The 26,473-nt window shown below is 42.9% G+C and overlaps 1 protein-coding gene across 2 annotated transcripts in view; it reads left to right on the top strand.

Annotated features, from left to right (window-relative positions):
• The first annotated feature begins 4,694 nt into the window (after positions 1 to 4,694).
• The window catches only part of LOC119013378 (septin-9-like), an 83,549-nt gene continuing 61,770 nt past the window's right edge, over positions 4,695 to 26,473 (top strand). Inside the window, exons 1-2 of one of the 2 annotated variants that reach the window (XM_037087840.1) lie at positions 4,695 to 5,033; positions 16,093 to 16,155. In XM_037087840.1, the coding sequence (XP_036943735.1) occupies positions 5,012 to 5,033; positions 16,093 to 16,155 (85 nt within the window). In that variant the 5' untranslated portion in view covers positions 4,695 to 5,011. Of the gene's footprint in view, positions 5,034 to 16,092; positions 16,156 to 19,482; positions 19,600 to 26,473 lie in introns of those variants that run through there. The other variant, XM_037087844.1, reaches the window with a different exon arrangement.

The raw sequence follows: 26,473 nt of genomic DNA, 5'->3' as shown, positions 1-26,473 counted from the left end.
CAGACAGGTAAGACTTCTTCTGTTTCCATAATTAATGTATGTGGTTAAGCCACCACAGCCCACATCCCAGTCACTGTGGTTTTTCAAAGCAAATTATTCACTGTTCGACACGCTATTCTTTTACCATAACTCAGGATTTATTCAAAATGAAAAAAACAAAAAACAAAAAACCTTTTGCTGTTGAACCTCAGACAAAGAAACAACTTTTGGTATAACAGCACAATAATTTATTACCAGTGCCAAGTCGAGCTTAGTGCGTGTCTTCACTAATGCAAACACTGCAACTTCAAACACTGTAAATCAGGGAAAAGTTTCAAACTATATAAGTCAAGACAAGGCGCATCTCAGCTCAAAGCCGAAACGCTCTGTATGAGTCAACATTAAAATGTCACACAGAGAAAAACAAAACCTCATCTCGCAGCAGATGCAAGACAGAAGTGTTTACTTGTGCACTATGTGCGTGTGGTCACAGGCTGTGACTTTTTGTTTCCTTCACAGATCCGCATTGGGGACTTAAGTGTGAAATGTGTGTTTACGGGTGATGGTGGGGCAAGTGTCAGAGTTAAGCAGTGCGAGTATGCTGTGTGTGTGTGTGTGTGTGTGTGTGTGTGTGTGTGTGTGTGTGTGTGTGTGTGTGTTAGTGTTTAAGACCACTTAAAACATCCTGCAAAAGGTCCAGCGAGGAGTGGAAAGTGTGCTGTTTGAAAGTGTTAGCGCTTGAACAGAAACCGAGACCCCTCTTACAAGAAAAAGCAACAAGAATATCTACACAACAGTGTCAGAGCTAATCTGTGGCTCCGCTTTTTTTTCTTTTTTTTTTTTAACTGAAATCATCCCATTTGGTGAAGTGCAGAAAATTGTGCAACTGGGGCAGTTTCCATAGCTCACCTGTCATAACTTGTAACAGGAAACACCAAATGATAAGCTACACTGGAGCAAAAATACCGTACGACACTGCAGAAGATAATAATCTGTCACACTTCCACATCAGCCACTGTGAGGAAATGCCATTTTACTTTGAAGCCTCATTTGCAGACAGTTATGAAAGTTAACCTCTTAAAGGCCTCAGTATCAGGGTTCACAATCAACTCACGCACACATGCAAACAGGTGCTGTTGATGAAGGATTAGGTAATGAAACGGCTCTTTAAATGTGGCTGCATCACTCCCTCCCTCACGTTTTTTGAGCTTTTACAGAATTTGTCAGAAGGTGTTTTCTGTAATAGAGGTGGAAGCGGAAACTGTGACACTCACAAGGTGCTTTTTTGAGGTGTGGGTGGGTGTCGCATTAAAAAAAAAAAAAAAAGGTTTTGATTCAAAGTAACTAGTTTCAAAGTTCTGATCAGTGTTTTTCCACACCAGACGTGTAATAATTTGAAACGTCTGAGGGCTCTGAGTGTGTCTCTTCAACCCCTCGAACTGTGGCCTACTCAGTTCACAGGTGTTTTACTACAGTGACAGGATGTGGCTGTGGTCTTTTAAAAAAACAAAAAAAACAAAAGCATAGGTCAGAAGCAGACATCAGTCTTTATAGGTAAAAAGTAACATCTGCTAATCTTTTTTTTTAGTTTATTTATATGTACAGCATGTAGAGCATATGACATATTTCCCTTTTGATGAGGGTATATCAACATAATTTCATCCACATACTTATTTTTCCTACAAACCTAAACTTTGGCGGAGTCGAGTCCCATTATGCCAGCAGCTCTTGGCCTCCTGACTCACTGTTGCCGCAGCTGATTCCAACATTTTGTACATGACGCAGTTACAACCTCCTCGTACAAAGTCTACACAACCTTTTTGATGGATTTCGATTGGTGTGAATGCTAGCCATTGTGTTAAAACAGGACCTGTGTATGGGTGAGCACGTTGCTGGGTAATTGATTTGTTTATGTAATACAGTATTACAGAACGAATTGCCTTTTTGGCCAACGTGCAACTTCCTCTTTCAGTGAATAATCAACAGGTCTGATGTCTTCCTCCTACAAACCACGATGCCTTTTATCCACTGAACACTGGTCTTCATTCTCCTTGGCGTGAATGCTTCGAATATTTTGGATCCTTACTCTGCTATAGATTTCATCATTTGGTGTTGTGATGGAGCTGATCCCTCGTAAGTTGCAATAAGCACTCAGCAGAGTTTAGACTGGCTCTGGAAATCAAAAAGCACAACATCAACTCATGTTGGGCTGACAGTTTAACTAATCTTTTCAAAGCAGTCAGGGGAAATGTCTAAGTAATACTGTAATGTAAGATGGGATCCATGAGTCCCACAGTTATGTGGTCACCTATTGCAACCACCACTGTTTGATACATCTGGAACCCAGAGACGCTGAACCTCTGAATCAGCAGTTAGGAGATGTTTGAAGGGCCTGATGAGGTTTCTGGCTGCTGCATTTCGAGCAGAGATTCATGTCCGCTGGTGTTCCAGAATCCAGAATATCCACCGTTTTGAGCCCTACAGAGCACAAATAAAACTGACAAGGCATCGTCTACTCATTGCGACAAACTAAACTTTGTATGAGGGGCATTTTAAAGGTGGCCTGGTTATATTTCAGTTTTCTTATTCAGGTGCACATTACTTTTCAGCATGATGCTTGATGCTCAACACTAAGAATGGGGTTTATTCGTCGCCATTGTTATCATTGTTTATTCTTTGGGGCTGAGCCAAAGGCATCCAATCTTCTTATCAACCAGAAAATAAAACAAAAAAAAAAACAAACAAAAAACACAAACACTCGCTCTCTGGTGGAGACACACTTCTGTCCTATTTCTGAGAAAAGAGATGACTCAGCTGATTTGTTTGCCACTTCCCTTGTCAACCTGCATCTTAATGTGTCTTTGAAGAGAAGCGACACATCCTGCGGCTACAGTCTAGTGACCGTATGTGCTTCTGTAAAGCGGACGCTGCTCAGTCAGCTCGCTGAGTCTTTGGACTTCTTCGCCTGTTTCGCTACATTTAAGCATCTAAGATTGTCCTTTAATTGTCTCCTGCGCGTTCTAATTCTTTAGCAGTAGTTACACAGTCTTGCTTTAAAGCACTAGATGAGTACGAAGCAAAAACAGCAGGAATCCATGATGACAACAGATCCTCACACCTCTGGTTCTACTTCATGTTTCCATGTTTTTCTGGGTCAGACAGCTCGCACATCCACCCACAGATGTCACTGCATATGTTTTTCTTTTTGAATTTCAATATCAACACATCAGCAAGTCAAGTTACTGAAAAACACTGTCATCGTGTTTTTCCTGTTAGAAAACTCAAAGAAGTTCCAAGAAGCACCCAGTGGGTGACTCACTCATAAACTTTACAGTTCATGTTAAAGTTTTAATGAGGAAAAGTGTGTGTGTGTGTGTGTGTGTGTGTGTGTGTGTGTGTGTGTGTGTGTGTGTGTGTGCGCGCGCGCACGCGTGTGTGTGTGTGTGTGTGTGTTGGTTAGGATTAGGTCTAGCCCACAACCTGTAGTATACAGTATTTACAGACAAGTGCAGTGCACGTTTATTTACTCAAGTACCGTAATTCAGTAAAACTTTGAGGTCAATGCACTTTATTCAAGTATTTTCCATTTCCACTCCACTATATTTTGGAGGCAAATATTGTACTTTTTACTCATTACATTAATAGAATAACTTCAATTACTTGCTATGTTGCACCAGAGCCAGATAAGTACATGTTTCAATCAATTTATTTTACCCACAATCTGTAAAAAAACACTGATTCTGACAATCAGAAAAATGCTGAATGTCGACTCTGATAGTTGGCAGCCACATCAGAGTATGTGGTACATGCAAGTAAGTGGATATATGTATAATTTGCTTTTACTTTCGACACTTACAAACATTCAATATCAGATTCTTTAAGACTTTCACTCCAGCACTATTTGTAAAGGTGACTTTCATTTATACCAAAGTCATATTTTAGCACGATCTATTTACTTTTACTCGAGCATGACTCCTGTGCTGCTGCCTTGGTACCCTGGTCGAAACAGACACAGACCAGTGATCAGAGTGTTGGCAGGAAGAGGAGGAGACCGGCTGCAGCCACGAGAGGTCTCTGCAGCTCAGAGCTGCAGCTGTTTGTGTCAAGATGCGCGTTCAGCTCCTCTGAACACGAAGCAGGGTTGGCACAGTTTGACACGCGGAATTTTTAAAGGTTAAAGGGCACAGCTTAATGCTCTCATGGATGGATGTGGGCTATCTCAACACGTGGCCCCTCCCAGCCACAAAGTTTATACACAAACAAATTACTAACACACACACACACACACACACACACACACACAGAGTCGCCAGACCTCACAATATAACCCACATATGTTGGTGTGGGGGCGATGGCACGAGCCACTTAATAAATTATGCTTTTATACACACACACACACACACACACACACACACACACACAGAGTCATTTTTCATTGTTTAATTTGAATGTCTGTTAATGTCTAATAACCTGTTGGTTGACTGTTATCCCGCGCGCATGCTCGGTTGATGTTGCGCAACGCACCTGGAGGATTACTGAGCCGTCCAGTTTGATTCATTTGCTTCAGACAGTTCTCTTCAAGCCGCAGCCCCACAGCAAACACCACTTAAACCCCATCTCAAAGCCTCCATATGTTAAAGCCCCCGCACTGACTGTAAACCACTCCCGCTCCTGGACTGGGCGTGCGTCAGGAACGCAGGTGTGAGTGTATCCATTCCTAACAGACTGTCTCCCCAAGTGGCTCACGCAGGGAAATTAAGACCGGAATAAGTTCAGGAAGTTCAATAAGAAGTGTGTTTACCTGCGCTCAGGTGCGTTTAGAGAGCTGACCGTCCAGGAGAGGCACGCAGATAGAGAGAGAGAGGGGGGGAGAGAGAGTGAAAAAAAAAGAGAGAGAGAGAGAGAGAGGAGCGCACAGAAAGACACAATCTGGAAAAGTTTCGGATGCAAACGTCTCTTTGACGCACTGAGGAACCGGAGCGACTCATCAAATCTTACCACTGAACGACTAAGAGACGACACATCCACAACCATGAGGAAAGCTTCATATCCAAGTAAGTGTGTTCCTTTTGGATAAAAGAAGGTAAAAAATAAAAAAAAGTGCGTTGTCTTATCACCAGGCTGTAGCCTAATTTTGGAAAAAGCAAGTACATGTGTGCTGCATGAGTGAGAGAGGACTGGAAACACAGAGGTAGAGGGTTAAAATAAATTACAGGTTCAACAACGTTCCTCATCACTGGCCCTCCACATATGTGAACTTTTCAAACTTATTCATTTGAATGTTTGGCCCACACATGGATCTGTGTGGGTGTGGCTGTAAACCAATTCTGGCTGTTTTGGACTCCATGGGACATATGATGACATCATGGCAGAGAGGTGGCACACAGAGCTGAGCTCATTCTTCTACATGTCCTCAGGCAAAATATGAGTTGCTTTCATGCGCTGGAGAACACAACGAAGAGGAGAGTTAAGAGTACCACAGAAAACAAGGATTCATTACAGTTGGTTTAAGTATACTGTTTACTCCAGTTGTGACACAGTTGCCTTATTAATCTCTTTTGATTGGCAGTTTTATGGTGCAGTTCATTGACTCCTCCCACACTAATGCCCTAAGGGGTGGTTTGATTTATGCATCTACTTCAGATCCAAAGAATACAGGCCTACTGGTTCAGGTTATTCTGGCACTGGCTGTGCCAATATTGACTGATACTAATTATATATGTGTTGTTTTAGTATGAACATTTTATTAGAATTTCTGTAAGGATGCACAATATGGATGTTGTCCAGCTGATCCCGATAACTGATAATAAAGTGCTTTTCACTGCGGATGCCCATAAGATAACCGATTATTTCAGAGTTCCCTTACTCAGTAACTGTGCTGTCTGCACAGCTGAGGGTGAGAATCATGTATTCGGCATGTAGACTAGAATTTTACAGATGCCAATACATAGCTGATTACATGAAATTCCCAATACCAAGCAGATAATCCATCCAGTATATATCATGCATCACAGTTTCTTTTAGCGGCTATTTATAACTAACCCTGGTGGACTAATCCTTTGGTAAAACATGAACAAGTACACACAGAGAATGGATGCCATAGATTTGTCTTTTATCATCTATTAACTAAAAAAAAAAAACATAAATATCACCTTGCCGTTGATGAAAATTTGACTACCTGTGCAGTAAAAGGTCTGTTATGTTGCAAACAGGTGCACAGGACACTGCTGAGAAGTGGCACGGTCCTGCTTCAGGGTTAATTAATCAGATGGAATTGGATTGTTGACTCGCCGATACCTGATTGAGCATTTTAGGTTGTATCGGAGGCATGTCTGATGCTGGTATCGTTATCTGAACATCCCTTAGTTGACTAGGTATTTGACAGCTTGCAGCTCATCAAAGATCTCGGAGGACTGTGCTGCAGCAAGGTCAGTCATTGTTGCCTTGCTCAAAGACACCTCAGCAGAGAGATGATTGCTGCCTTGAGGCTTGACACAAAGCTGTTTTGAAGGACAGTGTCACTAACCACAGCAATCAGTCCATCACTGTTGTGTACAGCCTAGCTGATAATGGGACATCCCCCCACGATCACTTCCATCTCCTTCCGAGCCTCCTCAGCCCCCTTTTTCTCTTCCCCTCTAAGCTCCAGCTCAGTCCAGTGTACACAACCATATCCCACGGAATGCCGGCTTTCCCGGCTCCACTTCCCCGAGTCTTTGTGCAATGGAGTGTCCGATGGTTTTTCATCATGTTGGGTCATGCCACCTCTCCTCCTCCTCCTCCTGTGTGTGTGTGTGTGTGTGTTTTCCCCCTCTGCAGTGCGACGTGTGTGGAGCTGTCACATTCCTTGTCAGCGCGTCACTCGGGGGAATTGTCTAATAACAAAGAGTGTGTGTGTGTGTGTTGTGGAAGGCCCTCCTCTCTAACTTGTAGGGGTGTTTAGACAAGCATCAGAGATGTCAAGGGGTGACTTTGAGAGAGGAAGGTCGGCTCATGTTTTGTAAGCGAATACCCTCGCGCACAGATCTGAAATTTGAGTTTCAGACCTCATGGATAGAAACGTACGTATATGTCATGTTTTGGGGGGTGGAGGGGATGTTTATGTGAATACGTGTGTGTGTGTGTGTGTGTGTGCGTGTGTGTGTGTGTGTGTGTGTGTGTGCCCCTGTGTTCACTCACGCTCAACCCTGCTCCTGGAGCCAATCCCCGCCTTGTACACCACTCCCTCGAGTTGTCTGGATCAATGAGTAACTCGTACGAATAACAGCCCACTCCAACACACACACACAAAGTTTGGAATTATTTTCAAAGTTCACTCCACCTGGTATGCGCTTTTATGTCCTGGCGCTCATACACACCTAACTCTACTTGTGCCTGTGCGACCACTGCCTCGCTCTGTGCTGCATGACGGCTTTTAGCCTGTTTATATTGGACAGTCAGCGCAGCTTTGATACAGAGCCTAAAGCTATTGTTAAATGGTAACTTTAAAGTCAGGCTATAAACTGTGTTGAGACATATTTGCCCTGTCATCTAGCAGAGCATGCCGCAGATGGTCTAACCCTCAATTTGGCTTCCTAGAAGCCTGTGAATAATAGACTAATAAGGTATTGGAACACGTCGACGTGCACGTACAGTACTCTGGTGTGTATGATCTGACTGTGCAGTCACATGCTCCTCTGACGGTCCCATTTCCTGAGTCGGGAAATCGTTCCTCTGAATTCACGAAGATTGAGGTCTTAACATGGATCCCACTGGATTTCTACTAAGACCCGCCCTACACTGCCTATGATTGGTTGGCTTTGTTGGTTGACTCAAACCTACCAGAAGCTCTGGTTGTTTCGATTTTTCTTGCGGTTCTGATAGAGCGGTTTAGGAGCTGAATTTTCCCAAGTAAACACATCGACCTCTTCGGCCTCTCTCTCTTGTCCACTGCTGCTCCTCTTGTGGTCCGTCATGCTTAGGGGCACTCTTCACTGCCAGAGTGAACTACAGAGCCACAAAAACCTCTGTCATAAGAATCCACGATATTGGATAGGTGGCGTGACAGTCAATCAAGCCCTTTGTCTATTTGTTAAGAAGCAGGCTGTTGACCACAAACCTCTCTGGTTGTGTACAGGTTGAATGCACTTAACTTATCAATTGCCTCACCTCTTTGTACGACAACACAGTGTCACAGATATACTCTGGAATGTGGAGTTCCCCTGATTGCAGGAGACCTGCAGTCTATGCCGTGTATGGTCCTCCCCTCTCAGCCGTGTGGAGCCTGCTCTGAAGTGTCCACTCCGCTCCGTGTTTATTATCTGCAGCCAAGAATGCACCTCTGTGATGCTGGCTGCTGTGGGTGTCAACTGATACAACAGGGTGCCTGTACTGTAGGCCCGAGGCCAGGAGAGAGCCTGTAAAAAGATAATAGCAGGCTCACATTTGTTCTTATGTGTGGTCGAACATATGCTCTGACATTTAGCTGTGGGTGTTAGAATGATAAAGTGCACGCATGGGTGCAAACAGCTGTGATAATTGAAATACTGCAAACTTACCTTGAGTTCAAGTTTACCGCACGGCCGACCGATTAACTTACACACCTGATTAGCGAGATTGTAACACTGTTCTGTTGGCCACAGGGACAGAGCCCATCCAAGAAACAGCAGCTCTGCCGTTTGGCAAGATAAACCGTGTCCTGTCGTGACATGAATAAATATTTTATTACAACTAGCAATCACTTTAAGTGTTAGTGATTTATATCTGTTCCGAGAGCAGATAGCACTCCCGAGTTAGCAAGACAATGCATGTTAGCTGCACATGAGCCAATGCTGTTGGCAGCGGACAAAGTCTTGATCTCACATGAAGCAACGATGTGTTCAAGACGCACACACTTCATAACGCTGTAACTGCCTCGGAGTTGAATGAATGAACATTATCTGTCCTGGGTGAACTCATGCTTTAATTTCAGTTTCAGTTTGATCAGCTTTATTATATATGATAATTCAATGATTAAGTGATAAAAATAATCCCACGCACATGAACATGCATATACACAAGTTTAGACCCCTGCTAAAACAGATGTTAAAACTCTTAAAAACGCTTGTCAACCTCAAATGTCTCTCTTTCTGAACATGCACATAGATCCAGCTGCTCGCCCCCTCACTTGTTCACCTGTGACATACAGTAACTACACGTTTCCTGGGGGAGTTTCAACCCATAAAGCTCTATTGACTACTTAACTGACTCAGAGGGCTTTAACAGCCTCACAAGAAGGAAGGCTGATCCTTATCTGCCACACCAGTATTGTTTTATTGACTGCCGTGGTATCCTGACTAACCCTGGCTATAAACACTTTTCATATATCGGAGCCCGTGTTTGCATTGTGAAGAGTACAGAAAGGTGACTGTGTGTTTGGCAAAGTGGAGTTGGTTTCCAATGAGCGTGCTGAGTGAGGAATAGGTTTGCGTTGAAAGCGCGGAGGTAGGAAAAGGTGTTGCCGGTTCATACCTTTGGCGCCAGAACAACGGCTATTCATTTGGGAGGAGTGCAGATCAGGGTCATGGCCAATGTCTTTCCTCAACTACGTGTGCTAACACATGTGTGTTTGAGTCTGCTCGGTGTGTTCAATGTGGTCCCTTCTCATTAAGAATGCGTCCAGGTAAAGGATTATCTGGGCTGTGAAAACAATCTTGAAAAATGGTCGTCTAATCACTCAGTGTGTCTTGCTTTCTTTCCTTTTGCTGCTCAATCTCTTTCTCTCCACCCATCCATCCGATCCTCACTCTTTCACGGGCAGAGTAGTGAAACGCTGTGTCTGCAGCATACCCCTTACATGTGTAATGAGGGCCATAAAAACACAATGGAACAAATGAATAGAGACGGTGAGGGTGGGCGAGCTGAGAGACAGAGGAGGGATTAGTGATGAATCACATTATGATTCTGACAAAAAAACAAATTGCTCAAGAATTGATATAGTCCATCAAATGTCCATCTTTACGCTCTGTTATATGCACTTCAGAGTGAAACTACTTTTAGTATTAGTGCTGCAGTCTCTTGGAATCTCTTGCAACACTGAATTCTCTCAAATTTCTTCTTAAGCTTTTGGTCCTTTCTTGATAACCATCCACTCTTGGCACTATTCTTACTGGTGGGAGGGATATGGTTCTGAGTTAGATTCAAGTTTCTTGGACCACTCAATAATGGCTTTTCAGAGTTGTAGAGGGATAAAGACGTGAGGAGGACTGTTATAGTATGCGTTTTAGCATATAACATGATATAAATTAGGGACAGAGGTTCCAAACTCGTAGAATGAATTGTTGTATCGGTTTCATCTAAATGACTTTAATCTAGTAAAAACCTTTGCATTTGCATTTGAATTTTAGATTTGCATCTTAAGCATACAGTTGTAACACTGTTAATATATGTATATATATATATATATATATATATATATATATATATATATATATATATATATATATATATATATATATGTATATATATATTGATGTATTAGAATTTAAAATAAGAAAAATTAAAGTACACATGATACTCATTTTTAGGTTCTTATTGTATTTTGGGTTACCGCTGGAATAGGTTTACATGACTTAATGCTGAAGAAAAACTTCTACATGTGCATGAATCAATATAAACAGTAAAAGAAAACAAAAGTGTAATAGGTCTCCTCTAATTGAATAAAATAACTTCACAATATGCATGTTTTTGGCAAATCCAGTGCTCAAATATGACACAAAAATGTATTTTACTACTGCACAGCTTGATACCTTTAAACAAACCCAGAAGATGTAACTGAGGAAGGTGTGTAGTGATGATAGCTTTATAACTGTAGGCAGAATGAAATGGTAGCAAGTATTACCTCCATCAAGGAGGTTAGTTTTTCACTTATGTGATCTGTGCAGGATTACACAGAAACTACAGAATGGATTTCTACGAAACCTGTTCTTAGCCCAGAATAGACCCCATTAACTTGTAGTCTGGATTAAGAGACTGACATGCGAATATCTTTCTTTAACATTGCGAAATAAGGCATTTTCATGACTTTCATTAACTTCTCGGGGAATAATCCATAGATCTTGATGAAAAAAAATAAGCATATTTGGGTGGCTGGTTTCTATGAGTGAGTGCAAAAGTGGACTGTTGGTTCATTGCGGAGGTAAGCGCTCTACTGAGCGCCGCTCTCCTTGACAATACCTGCCACAGAAATGATTAATGTTCCAATGAAAACACCACCCAGCCCTAAAGGGAAAAGAGGAAGTAATACACTCTAAAAAAGGAGCGAAAGAAAAAAGGAAGGTAACACTCCTTCACCTCCTCTGCCCCCCCCGCACGCACAAGACACAAGTCTTGCCTCCTTTTGCAAACAGAAATCTCGGATAGCGGTGTGTGCCAAAGAGACACGGAAAGCGTCGGCCTTGTGCATGTATCTGTTTGCACGTCCTCGTTCACGTCTCTGTGTGATTGCTCTTGTGTTTCAAGCATGTTAAAGTGCTGCACTCTCTGCCTCGTGTTTATCTTCTCCAGTCATCTGAGACCAATAACTTATCAGCGGACATGTTTGTCCAGGCATAGCCATGCACTTGACCGGTCATGTTACAATTGACATCAATCAGCTGAGGCCTATAGTAAATACACAGGCAGCCATACATTTACCCTGGTCCTCAATATGAGTCGCGGCTTCACTCAAAGTGTTTTGTTTTTTTTTTTCATTAGCATAAACACTAGTTTCATTCTTTTCATGTATCATGTGCACGTAATGACCTCTGTTGAACATACCAGTGTCATAAGGCAACTTCAGGAGATTACAGAAACCCTTGAAGTGGAAAAAGACACGGATCGTAGTGTCGGGAGAGTTTTTACGCAACCTGTTGAAGCAATGATATGTGGTGTGCTGTGTTTGTATGTGTGTGTGTATGTGTGTTTAAGGCCTCAGACAAGACTGAGCAGGTGAGCACAGCCACAGACTCAAGACATAGACGCACACACACACACACGTGTAAGCATGCACGCACGCACACACACAGTTTTGTGCCAACATACAGTTTAACTTTGCAGGTGTCACTGCTCTAGTTTGTATTTAAGCTCACTGCGATTAGCTATTGCATATTTGCTTAATGTCTGTCAGCAGTTTGCCTTCATTTTAAACCACACAGCAGCTATTGGTTGTGTTGAATTATCTCACCTCATTGCCAAATGTCCTCACATCAACACAACTTTGTGGTGGTGTTACGACTTCTGTGGTATCCGTCTTTGTTGCAATGGTAAACTTTCCCTGCTCTGTTTTAGCGCTTTGTGTTGTAAGGGTGTGTGTGTGCATGCGTGTGTGTGTGTGTGTGTGCGCGCGCGCGTCCGTGTTCACCTTACCTCTCTCAAGTTGTGCTCCCAGCCAGTAGAGTAAATAGGTACAGGCATGCTTTTTGGCTGTAAGGCTCGAAAGACTTGACTCGGTCTGTTTGTTCTGTTTTTCCATACACTTAAGTCTCTAAAACACACGTCGATGTGCACACACTCACATAATAGACTGATGATGTGATCACTTGGCCCATGGCAGATTAATGATCTGCACTTAGAGCAAGAAAGAGGGTCGACTCTTTGACTGCTGCACCTTTGACAGCCGGAACGCCCAGTCGGTGATTTAAAAAGTCTTAAAAAGTGGGTCAGTACTTCCTCTCTGAATCAACAATGTAGCCTTTTACCGTCGTTTAAGTCAACATTAGATTGACGTTTACTTTTTACATGAGCAGCATTTCGTCCACTTTGCAGGTTGGCACAAGTCTCCTTAGTTAAATCTGTTATTTGCTGCACAGGTGGTTGAAAATCTGTCTTAACCAGTTGTGCAGGTGATCAGAAATTGTTCCATAGAAGGACAGGGACTATTGACTGTTTTTTTTAAATATATATATATATATGATCATTTCCATGTTGACTTTCTGTGGCTTTTTATTTCATCTGCTACTGATTTCCATTCGCACTCAAGGATAAACTGATCAGAATTTGGTGGTTAAACATAAAACCTCGCAAATCAGGTTTCTGGCCATAACTCAAGAATTAATAGGCCAGTTAGACAAACTGTCCCTCAAATGACTAATACAATACAAAATTATGTTCTGCAAAAAACACTTTACTGGTCTGTACTGAACGCTATAACTCAGGACCAGAAGATTGTGATCATATTTCACATTTGTTCAGATACTTGGTGACACTAATCTTGGGTGTCCACTTTGAGACTGCAAGGATAAATCTTTTGAGCTGAAGGTGCGTGTGAGGCGTTCACATTTTGAATTTGTAGCTTCTTTGTAGCAACATCCAGATTTGAAACACATTAGCTCGCCACAAGCTCAGTGGTTTTGCTGATATTGAGCTTCAGGTGATTGACATTGGCCCCTGTGATCAAGCTCTATGTCAGTCCGCTGTACTCCACACAAGAAAACCTCCATTTCAGCAAAAACAGATAATACCTTTTATTAAATTCCCTCATTACATTTGTTCTATGGATCTGGACAGACATGGATGCAAACTGCAACTTGAGTCATTAGCGAAGGCCTAAAATCTGTTTCAGTGTCGGGACAAGGTGCAAGCTGCTCTTGACAGGTCGTTCTGACCTGGGAACGCAGACTCTGAACGTAAACAGAAATTGCCTCTTTTGGCAGTTTCTATTTACAATCATTCCTCCTGCAAACCATGTAGAGAAGAAAGTGATATGACTGCAACACGTTACCAAAACTATGCTGTCCTAGCTGGAATCATTGCCATGAGATGCTGGAGCAAGTTCTGCCCTCTTAAGGTTTGGATTAGACTTGAAAAGGCCTAGTGGTGGAGTGAAAGGCCGCTTGAGGGAAATACTGGCTCCTTTATCACCTGCGCACAGCTGGTCAATCATGAGGTGAAGTGGGGTTAAATGTCGGATTTTCAGTTTCTGACAGTTACATAAAGTGTCAGACACTTCAGGCCTTCCCAGTTCCAGTGCCATAGCATTTTGGGGGGATGTGGTTTGCTGAAGCTGTCAACCATCTGACAAGCAGTTCTGATGAAGCCTACTTGCATCTTAACCTCACGACCGCATTCGAGATGCAGCTGAGTAAAGTTGAAGCTTCATTCATTCATTTGGTCTTACCTGGTGCAAGGACTGTGTGTCTCTCAGGGCTGGCAGGGGCAGACATAGTAAGATAGTGATCTCCGTCTGTGCCGCGAGACATAGGGGTTTCATGCCAGAACAAAGGAGTTTGTACAGTAAAGCAGACACAGAGGAAAACAAGCACTGAACATTACATCATCACTTGCAGTAGTTTAATTTATTGACTCTCATCTCTCAATGAGTGAGACTTCTCTCTCTGCGTCTCCCTCTCTCTCTCTCTCTCTCTCTCTCTCTCTCTCTCTCTCTCACACACACACACACACACACACACACGCTCTCACGGATTACAAAAGCTTTAATCACGTCTTCCAGTCATACAGTGGCACATTCACTCCCTCTCTCCCAGACCAGCTGTCCTTGTGTTGAAACCAGTAACAACACAGGCAGCAAACCACTATGTTTGCTGGCATTATTGGCAGAAAATGAATGCTGCGTCACACACCGATGTGCGGCGGGAAGTATTTCTAGGAACTTTAAAAACAGGATGGGGTGACTGACTCAGACGCCACCGGATGATTACCTTATCTGAACAGCCCTGAAGGGGTTGATGCAGGAGCGCGGGGGAAGTGAAGGGGAGAAAAGAGCGAGCGTGTGGTTGAACTCAGAGAGATGCATCTTCTGGATATTATGCCGTCACCTCCTGCAGGAAGCTCAGCTAATCGCATCACTGTTTTATCAAGCCATTCTAAATGAATATTGCCTTTAAGTATTAAAGGGCACAGTCACAGAAACCATTTACTCATAAACTTTCCAGAAAATAGACATCACCGCTTTTCTAATGTAGTTGAATCACCCATCTGAAGAGACCGCAGCAGTCGTGTCCCTGTTTGGCTCATTCCCCTCTCATGCAATGGCTGGTGATTCAGCAGAACTGAACACACATATTCACACACAGACACACGCGCGCGCACACACACACACACACACACACACCAGAGCTGATCAATGAGCGATTACTCGGGGCATTCCGCTTGTGTCAGGAACCGGAGCATCAGCCAAGAGGAAGTGGCATTCCTCTGATTCCCAAACCAGCCAGCCAGATTTATGGAGGACCTGGCTGTTGGCACTAGGAGCTGTTAGGGGAATGTGAATGAGGATGCCAACCACTTGTTTCACAAAATCTGGGCACGGACCAGAACTTAAACTGTATCAGGCAGACGAGGTCAACATATCCTCGTTTGCTTCCTGCAACTGTCACTCCTTTAAAAAGACAAAATTGTCATCTTGCAACATTTCCCCTGCAGAGTTCAGGTTTTTCTTCACTTTTACTGACCTTTAATGTGATTAGCACTAGCAGGTTTTATATCCGCCTACCTGCTTATGTTTAGTCATGACTTTCTTCCTCTGACTGATTTGTTATATCCTGACATTTACTTAAACATAGTGCCCCTCATACAGTATATAACCATGTTTATTTCTTGGGCACTTTTTAGTCGACATGATGCATTTTGTTCCACATGCAAGTTTGGTCAGAGTTATTTCCACATCATGCGCACAATTACAAAAACAACTCACAAATGAAATTGAGAGAAACACTTCTGGCCCTCCTTCAGCAGCTGAATTTCTCCGTGGTCAAACAATGAAGGCCCATCTTTCAAACATCGGCTGACTTTGTTTTTCCGCATGACAGCTGCAGATTATTTGGCCTCATGGAAAATGTGAAGTTTCCGCTTGGTGCTTACACATGTTCTGTCACATTGTTAGGATTTAGCTGATGCTCCGATCCAGAGCATTAGCAACGTTAGCACACAGTCAAAATCCCAACCTGGTGATCCGAGAACATAGAACTGTGGTCAGTTACAGTTTTTAAAAAAATTATTATTATGTTCTCAAGAATGTCTAATAGTCCTTTTCCAATGCTTTGCCTCTTGTTGATGAAGTGTCACGTCATGGGACATCTGTTACTGGTAGTACAGTTTCTCTTGACTGTCCAGATGATTTAAATGATTTGTTCTTCTGTTCTTGTTCCCCATTTACAGTGAGATCAGCCAGTGCTCGGGCGAGGAGAACAGAAAGGGAGGCGTCTGGCATCACCAGTCCCAGTGAGTAGACAGCGCATTTTTTGTCCTGTGTAACTGTCACCTATCCATACTGAGTCATTGTCAGAGTCTACCGTGCCTTTTCCAGGTTTCATTTAATCGCTCACTATTCCTGTAAAGTGTTACATAAGTCGCTGTCAGTGACCTCCAGCTGAGGGTGAGATAACACTGAGGGCAGAGCAGGTAATGTTTCCTGTCCAGACGTCAGCTGATAGCAGGTGAACAGCAGACGACTGACGCAGTGATACACAGCAGTAGAGTTTTATAAACAGAGGGATGTCAGAATGTGTTACAAAGAACGGAAGACACTTGTGTTTTGGTGTTGATGTCCGTGTGACTGTATCCATGTCGGTTTAAATATGTGTTTTTTTTAGTCTATGTTTATACATTTGAGCTACTTTCTTGTCTGCAGTTCCAGATGTTGAGGAAACGTTGTGCAAAATTATTCAAAATACTATACTAGTGGACTTTTTGAAAATTGGAAAATTAATTTGAACTGAAGACCTATAAAGCTTACATAATTCAGAGAGTAGCACTCTCTATATAATGATTTATAATGGGTTTTTGTTTTTGAGTGTCTGTTTAATAATATTAATGCAATTAATTTAGGTTTGTGCAATAAGGGACATTTCAAAACATGCAAAAAAAAAAACAGATGAAAACTTCAAAATCACACTTTTGTCTTTGTATGTTCGCGTGCAAATGTGCGTTTGTGTGTGTGGCCAATACACGCTATTGGTATGTAGGCTGAAGCTGCGGCTCACCACTGAGACTTTTTATGCAGCATCAGCATGTAGAGAGGAGGGGGACAGAGCAGAGGAGGGGGACTGAAGCAGACACACACACACACACACACACACACACACACACACACACACACACACACACACACACACACACACACACTAGGTTTATACTGTAGACCGTATGTGTCGTTCAGGAACCTCTGGTTCCATCACATCTGCAGCATGCAAGCTGTGACTTGCAACAAACACACTTGCATTTCCTGTTCATTTTGACTCCTTTAACTAGATTACATGAGCATTCAAGAGGACCCAGACATTATCTCTTTTGTGAAACAGTGCATGTTTTTTACATTCTATGGGAGGGCAGTATAATACAAAAGTACATTTTGATAACAACCTAGGACAGCAAAGTGCACCCAAGATGTTTTTTTTATTGTTAGATTTTATCGAGCATGAATACTTTCTACTCAACAGTCTAGTCTATAGAAACAGCTGCAATATTAATTTGGCCCAAACAGTTTAATTTGACTCTTGGGTGTGTCCTTTACAGAAACTCACCCTCTGGTGTTGTCAAGTGAGCAGAATCTACCTCACATCATTGTGCAGAGAGTTCACAAAATCAAAAAGCTGAGTTGTTGAACTGCTGTGTTTTATTATCTATGACAAACAGGCAGGAAGGGAGCAGATTAACACACAGACACATAGAAAAGCATGCAGTACCTCACACACACACACACACACACACACACACGCACGCACACGCACACGCACGCACGCACACACACACACACACACACACACACACACACACACACACACACACACACTCAAGTCGTTGGGAAGTGCTTAAGGCTGATGATAAGGCCCTGCTTGTCAGCAGACCTCCCTGACATTGTTTCAGTTGCCACAGGGCGTGTGTGTGTGTTTATGTGTGTGCGTGTGTGTGTGTGCGTGTGTGTGTGTGTGTACATTGGCATTTGGAGGGAGATGCCCTATACAAAACATCTGCCAACGGGGCAGATTTACGAGCCGGCAGGCGGGTGTTTGGGAGGATGCTTTACTGTAACTTCAACGCATGCAGACACACACACACACACACACACACACACCCACACACACACACACTAAAGCCTATCCAACACTGTCCCTATTGTTTATCTATGTGCCATTTATTCCCATCTGACAGTCAGCAGGTCCTGCTGGAGGGTGGACACTTTTAAGGTTTTAAGGTGAAAGGTTCAATGTGACAAAATTATTACAATGTATGACAACTCATGGATTCAGCAAGCTATACCCATATTTTCCTCTCATCTTATCTCATTTAACTAAAGATGACATGTTATTGATGGTGTTTTCTCTAATTTGCAATAAGACAGATTGTATGTTTGTTGGATCCAAAAGAAAAAACGTGTGCTTTATGCTCAAAGCAACTCGCAGGCCATCACAGTTACATGATTTGGCCATTTGGGGTCGCCAGTGTGCAAATTTTCCTTATTTCATCCCACAAAAGCATAAAGATTAGGCAGCTGGATTCAATTAAAGAACAAACGAAGATATGACCAGAGACAGGCACATATATATATATATAAACTCACAAACACACACTAAATGCAGACATAGATACGCAAACAGGTCAACATGCAATACACAGTCACCGTCAGTGGCGCTCTGTGTGTTGCACAAAGACGTCAGACTAACATGTCAGAGTGTGTTTGATCTCTCTATCGGAGCTCAGACGCTTGCCATGTGACCTCTGACCCCCCCTGGCGCAGTGCGAGCTACGTGCCAAAGGTCAGAGTTCATCTGAGTTTCCTGAACAGAGACACACACACACACACACTCACTCATGAGCCTTCTTTCTCTCTCTCTCTGTCTGGACCATTCACACTTGCTGACGTTTTCCCTCGCCGATAACATGCCGCCTCTTCTGCATTGACCCTCTCTTTTGGGGAACTGTGTTTTCATAGTTCCCTCTACTTGCTTCCGTCCTTCCGTCAGTATTATTTGAACAGGCGGTCATCCCTCCACACGTTCACAAAGGCAGAGCTGTATCTGATTCATTTTGAGGAAATAAGTGCATTTCGGGGAATGTCTTTCAGTCCAGTTTGACAAGATTGCTGTTGGTATCAAATGAATCAAGGCCGCAGCACCCACACACACACACACACATACACACAGGGAGCATTATAAGCTAGCTGACGAAAGAGTTTTCAAGTCCAGCAAGTTATTTTAGTCTGTAAGGAGCCTGTCCATGTCACATGGTGGAGCTAATGGTTTCTATTTTCAAGACACAATGCTGCTTCAGTCTTTTGGTCTCATCAGAGGAAAAGAGAGGAAAAAAAAAGGAGAGAGTAAGAGAGCGAGAGAAAAGGGGAAAGAGAGAGCAGTGAATGCAACATATGATCAGCACATGGGGATGTCGTAATTCCGAATTCATTAGCATGACACACTGAAGGAATCAAACCGGGGAGAGGGAGGGAGGGAGAGCAGAGGGAGCCCGAAAGGAAAGAGGGAGAAAGAAGAGGAGGAAGAGGAACAGAGGGAGGGAGGGAGGGAGGGAAAGAGAGAGAGGAGAGAGAAAGGGAAGTCCAAAAAAAGACAGAGAGAGAGGGAGAGAGAGAGAGAGAGAGTGGAGTCAAAGAGCAGACTACATGTGGCTGTGGAGGGAGTGATCTGGTTATGGAGGGGGACAAATTCTCAGGTAAGACAATCTGTCAGTCCAGATGAGCTTCTGAATGGAGAACAAAATTGTAGCTTGAGGTTTCTTCAATCAGCTTTTTCACTGTGATCGAGTGTCTATTCTGTAAGAGCCTGCCTCTATTTTCCCCCCTCTATGGTATTTTCCACTCTCTCATTCTGTCCTGTTTGCTGACTACATGTTTTCTTTGGGGTTTTGGAGCTGGAGCTGGGAGCTCTGCAGGGTTTGTGTAGCAGCTTTAGCCGACCTGTTTTGGTTTATGTGCCTTTATCTGTGCCTGTGCCTGTTGGTGTTTTGCAGGCTCTCCCTGTCTCTTGTTTGCCACCTCCAGCCCCTATTTCCCATTGTTTCCAGTGAAATGTTTTTGCCTTTGCAGGTTGTCGCCTCAGTCACCACCTCTTTTCCATTCCCTGTCTCTGCCTCCGCCTGTCTTTACGCATGTTGAACTTTTCTGAAATGGCACAGAAACAGCGCTACTTTCTTAGACATTTCTCTATCCCTTTTTTTTTCCCACTCCATCTGCATTCTTCCATTCTTCTTTGGTGTGAAAACAGGAAAGAGCTCTGTTTGAACAGTACTACTCTTGTCCCTTGTGGCTCTGATCCCACTCCGGCCATCAGTCAGTCCCTCCTTTAGCTAGCAGGACAGAGAAAGCCTTGCTTCAGTCTAACAGCAAAGAGTAAATAAAAAGTGTTACTCTGTCTGTGACATTGTTTTCACCGCTGGATACTGTAAACAACACACATATTGAACTGATAAGAGTTTGCAAGTACGTGTGTGTGAGTGTGTGTGTGTGTGTGTGTGTGTGTGTGTGTGTGTGTGTGTGTGTGTGTGTGTGTGTGTGTGTGTGTGTGTGCGTGTGTGTGTGTGTGTGTTGTACATTATGCTAAAGTCATTAGTGAGGCAATGCTGTCTGCTTCTTATTGGTATTTTTATGAGTGTTAGTGTGAGCGTTGTTAAAAAGGCAAAATGTAGCTGGAGTGGAAATGGGGAAGTGGCTGCAGCAGCGTGTGTGTGTGTGTGTGTGTGTGTGTGTGTGTGTGTGTGTGTGTGTGTGTGTTTTGTGTGTGTGTGTGTGTGGAGTTATTGTTGTGTGGGTTTTGTGACCTCACATAGCTTGTAGCACCTACACGGTGTGTGAAATCTGGATGTAGGTGAGACCATTGACAAGTGTGTGTGTGTGATGGAGGTATCACCCTCCCTGCTCTCTCGCCCTCTCTTTCTCTGTCAGTGTCTCCAGGTGCTTCCTCCAGGGAGCCGTAACAGCTTCAGCAGGACATGTTTCTGTTCACTGGACTATTTATGCATTCATACACAAATTCACACACACAGAGTGTTACTATGTGTGCGTATTTCTGTCTGCTTTTGGACACATGTGATGCTGTTAGGTTGTGTGCACACAAATAGGAGTGTAACCTTAGGGTAAGGGTAAGGGTTAGGGTTTAATACTTGTTTTCTTTCTGCTGAGAAGTTTAGGGAATTGTTTTTATGTTCTTACATGCGTAGCATCTAAGCTGCATCTCATGTCCTACCTGCCCTTGTTCAAGAGCAACCGGCATGAGCCAAACAGTCAGAGAAACATGTGCAACAGGGATGCGGTTCTGACGTTTGTGTAATCCGTCTTTCCACGCTGGTGTCGATTAAAAGTAGATTAAAGAAAGTAAACAGAGACAAATTGTAACCTGCTTATTGCCCACTGGCTAGAGTACTGGAGAATGTTACCATTGTATTCAGTGCCAGTTTTGACAGCAAACTCTGATTCAGATCAAGTCATACTTTAGTCATTTGAATTGTTCTAGTTTTAGTCCAGATTTATGATTTCAGTCTCCTTTATTTACAGCAGACTTAGCTGACTAAAATGTAATGAGTTTAGCTAAAGTGTAATGCATTGATTAGATGTTTTTAGATTTTCCACATTCATTATAAACCGTCCTGTTAATGTTGTCAAAAGATTTGTCATTTTCATGTAATTTTCATTTTGTATCCATCTGCAAATAAAAGTCTTTAAAGAAAAGTGGGACAAAAATGATACATCACATGCATTAACGCTGGTTGACTTCATTCACTTCTCGCAAACGTTTCTCCTTTACTGGTGTCAAAGCTGATTTTCAAGGCTCCCCCTCTCTTGCTTCCCGTGCTTTCGCCTCACATGAGTCAACAGTGGTGACGCTCCCAACGGAAACTGTCCATCAGTCCCACAGACGCTGCGAATAAAGCCGACGTGTCCCATTCCCACGAGTCACCGTGAGCTCAGCTGATGATGTTCACTGAGAGTCAGTATGACACAGCCACAGCCAGGCTCATGACTTGTAGAGCAGTCTGAGCTGGCTTAGCTGACCCTGAAAACCTTTTAATGAACTCAGTGAAAGATTTTCTGTCTTCTAAAATCTGTGCCACATGCTGTCTGTTTGATATGTGATGTAGGTTTTCCCCACCAGGTGGAGGTGCTGAGTTGAGCAATCCACAGTAATCTTTTTTCGTGTCGATAACCTCCCTCGCACGAGGTTGTTGTATCCGTTGTTTTCTTCATCACAGCCTAGTTGTTCTGTAAAAGGACCTGTATAGGTTTAAAGAGACGGGAAAAATTGAGGGCCATGTTGCTTCCTGGTGAGACGCCATAGAGGTTGTTGGGTGGGTTGCCGTGGCAATGTGCTGAGCAGAACAATATGTGAGTGAAACAGGGGCAACGAGGGTGGCGATCACAATGCGGGCTTGTTGACGCACTAAACAGTGTTATTACCCGGTGGAGAGATGGAGCCGAGGCCGAGAGAGAGAGAGAGAGAGAGAGAGAGAGAGAGAGAGAGAGAGAGAGAGAGAGAGAGAGAGAGAGGCCTACTGAGACTCATCTATGATGGAGGACAGCTGCTCTCTCTATTTACCAAGCCCTTCCACCCCATGCGTGAGGGGACACACACACACATGCAGGCAGCAGCATGTGTGCAGACAGTAGATACACTCACACACTAACAGGCACCGCTCGCTGCAAAGAAAATCACCTAGCGAAAGCAATTGAGAGGGTATGCCAGCATCTGTGAGTGTGTGTGTGTGTGTGTGTGTGTGTGTGTGTGTGTGTGTGCAGTGCAGTTGAGCCATGTTTCCAACAGGTGCTGTATTTGATTAAAGTGAGCAGAGCCTGGCTGGGTGCTGCTGTTTAACATTTGGTTAAGGGCAGCTGCTGTCACTACAGCTGTGCATAGATGGAGCTACTACACCATGTGGGCTGGGGCCACATGAGGGGCTTTTATACAGTGTGTGTGTGTGTGTGTGTGTGTGTGTGTGTGTGTGTGTGTGTGTGTGTGTGTGTTATTAGAAATCAAGTAGCCTGAAAACTATATTTACTATAGTATATCTGGGACTGAAACAATTGTTACAACTATTTTTAGGTGCTTTACTTGAGTATTTCCATTTTTCTGCGACTTTATGCTTCCTCTCCACTTCATTTATTTGATACTTTTAGTTACTTGTTACTTTGCAGATTTAGATCATTCACTGTTCACAGGCTGCTGATTGTGACATGTTACCACTCAGATATTACTGTGGGTGGGACATTGTGTGAGAACAAACTGCATGAGAATCAATTAAGGACATTTTAGATGAGTTGCTTTTATAGACAATTTGACAACAAATCCTTGATCATGACGAACAGGAAAAGGGGCCCATAATCCATCTTCCCCTTGTTAATTCCTTCTAGTCAAAAGGAATATTTCAGATATCCACTTTGACATCCATCCAGGACAAACTATTTCACTTTCATTCCTGTGTGCTGGGCTTATCCACAGTTGCATTTTTCTTAAATTGAGAATGGACATTCTGGATGTCTGCAGTATAATTCTTGCTTGGAGAAACTCCTATTTTAGTCATCATTTTATCGTTATAAATGAATATAAATATAAAACCCTTCCAGCTACAGTATGTGTGATGTTATTTTGGAAATCCAAAAATACACTGTGACTAGGCAAAACATCTTGAGGGATATTCACAATCCATATTTTGTCAAGTTAAGTTATAGATATCTGGAATTGGGATAGAGACTAGAAGCAATGCAATTGCACAAATTCACAAATGTGTAATATCTTTAAACTTTTAAAGGGATGTTATTGTTATCTTTAATTACCTTTCTGAGTAATGAGAGTACAATTTTGACAAAGAGAAAAGCTAATATGGATATCTAAAATGTAATTACAGACAGAAGTGTGGTTTGATCCAATGTTCGCAACAGCTCGCAGTCCTATATCTTAAAGAGTTAAGACATAGGACTGTTAGTGATCCTAACTGCAGTGCTATTTCTAGCCACTTATTCTCACATTGAGCTAAAAGTACAGTAATGTACTGTAGTGTAAACTATTAGCGCTGCTGATTTCATTAGTCGCGCTAAAGCTGCTCTCTTTCGATGTTTCTTTCTTTCTTTCACACAGCCGGGAGAAAATCTTCCTTCTTTCTAGTTTCCTTTGAAGTCACGGGGGGGCTTCAGCGTCATGTCACATCTCTCTCTACATCTTTCTTTCCCTGGCACACCTATTTCCATATATTCTCTCATCTCCCTCATGTCTTCTCCATCTGTCTCTCCTCTCCCCTCTGAAGTCCCGAGCCAGGTAGGGCTGCTTATTATGGAGGTTGCCATGTAAACAGAGCTGAGGTAACCAGCCGGTCTTATCCAAAACATACACACACGTACACATGAAAACAAGCAATCAATGCAAGCAACGCACGCACTCGCCAACACACAACAGGCAGAGATTTTACCTCTTCCAGATGGCTTATTTAATACAGACTGACTCATGACCGAGTCGTCTGCGTCAAAGCCAACAAAGCCTTTTGTTGTTTTAGGATGAACTCAGCAGGAAGCTGGGGTTTCCTCCGTTGCTGATACTGGTAATGTTTGACACAACAATGACCGTCTAAACCTGACACGACCTGATGAAACACTGATGATTATTCACAATATACAACAGGCGTGTCACATCAACAACGGAGTGTGAAGAAACAGCAGCGCTGATGTCAAAGACATGTACGCACACAGTGTTGCGGAGATGTCTAAACAGAACAAAATGCAACCATGAATTCAAGTTTTTCTCTTTTGACGAGCAAAGATTAGATTAATTGCCTTGTTAACTCGTCATACAACACTTCATTCAGACTAGGGCTACATTCAAATTCTGGCCATATTTTCTTGACATCTATGAAAAACTTTCTGAATGCCTAGTTACCTGGACACCGATGTAAGAGCTTTCATTTATTAGATTAGTATTGACACAATTGTTGGTTAAGTCTTGTTCCTTCACAGATATTTTCCCTTTTTTCTCACCTGCATCCACACATGTATGGTTGATTGTATTGTTATTTGAGGTTGCCTTTGATATGGCTGCAGTCCTGAATAAAACAGTCCAGTTGTAGCCTTGCATCCTACTGTCCAGTGTGGGTTTTGTTGCCATTAAAACACCTCTTTGAACTGCAGATTGCCGCAATCGCTGGACATCTGTCCACTGACACCGGCCCGACCACGAGGGGCTGAGGCATGCAGACCCGTTGCTGTCTTTGTGTGTGTTAATTTGCAGATAGACCGCTGACATTTGCAACCTGCTGCGGCCCTGGCATCGCCCTAGCAACTGCCACGCTGGCCTGGCATCCGTTTTTAGAAGTTATCCTCATCTCCTCCCACTCTGCTCCTCTCATTTTTCAGCCCTCGCTGTAGTGTGGTGGTGGTCTGGGGTTCTGTGAGCACCGGGCGGCTGTTTCTGTCTCTCTTCATCTCTGTGCTTTATAGTGCAATATAACACCAGCAGCTGCCTATTCAAATACATTACAATACAGCGCTGCGCAGGAAACCTGAGAGCCACAAGAGATTCATTATCTGGATTAACGTCACTTACAGTTATACACCCCTGTCGAAGCTCGTTTTAGAATCAAAATAGTACAGCATCTCTATCTCCTTATGATGAGTTCATTCTCAGAATAGCACCGCATATGTTTACTGCGTTACTTCTCGCTACATCTCACAGTTTATTATCAGCGATGACTGGGAAGAATTTACGCTTTTTGAGAAGCAATCTCTCCTCCTTAAAGGCGTCATCAAGATAACCATGATGCAGCAATAAAGTTCACCAGAAAGAGGAGTCAGCGGTGGGGAATTCAAGCCGTAATTAGCTAAAGATATCAGCATTGATATATGACATCAACATGGCCTTGTGTAACCTTTCACAGTCATACAAACATTTAAGCACTCAGATGCGGTCCCCATGGCATATGCTCTGCTAATGGCAGACTGAAACTGTTTTAGCAGCAATGCATTGCATACTGCCAAAGTGGGTAAGAGTAAAGGATGTTAATTTGGTTAAAGGGAAAGTCACCCATACAAATAGACCTGTTGTCTTGAAAGTTTATGAAGATTATCGGATCCAATAATTAGGATTTTTCTGAATAATTGGAATCAGTGTTTTTTTTTTATTTGTTTTTTTGTTTGTTTTTTATCTGATTGCTGAAAAAAAGAAAGAAATTCAAAAATGTGCCACTTTGGCTCTGATGCAGCATGCAATCTGAAAGTAACTAGTAACTTAAGTTTTCAAATAAATGAACTGGATTAAACGCGCAACATTTGCCCACATAATGAAAAAGTAAATGACCTCAGTAAGCACAGTACTTGAGTACTAATCACTATGACTTCAATGATAGGATGAAACTCTAAACAGATCAGGACCAAAAACATTCAGGTCCTCTCCCAGTGCGACAGTTGTTATAGCAGATTGGATTAGCACTGTCTGGGCCTGCTGGGGCTCGCAAGGATTTGCAGTGGAAGGAAGTGCGCTTTTCTTTGTGTGTGTGTGTGTGTTTCAGTGAAGGGGTTGGGTGTTGGGCTCAGTGCATGTTTTGTGTGCAAATT

This window comes from Acanthopagrus latus, chromosome 23, assembly GCF_904848185.1.
Source record: "Acanthopagrus latus isolate v.2019 chromosome 23, fAcaLat1.1, whole genome shotgun sequence".
Taxonomy (NCBI): domain Eukaryota; kingdom Metazoa; phylum Chordata; class Actinopteri; order Spariformes; family Sparidae; genus Acanthopagrus; species Acanthopagrus latus.
Note: the sequence above shows the minus strand (reverse complement) of the source record. Positions and strands in the feature narration are given on the sequence as shown.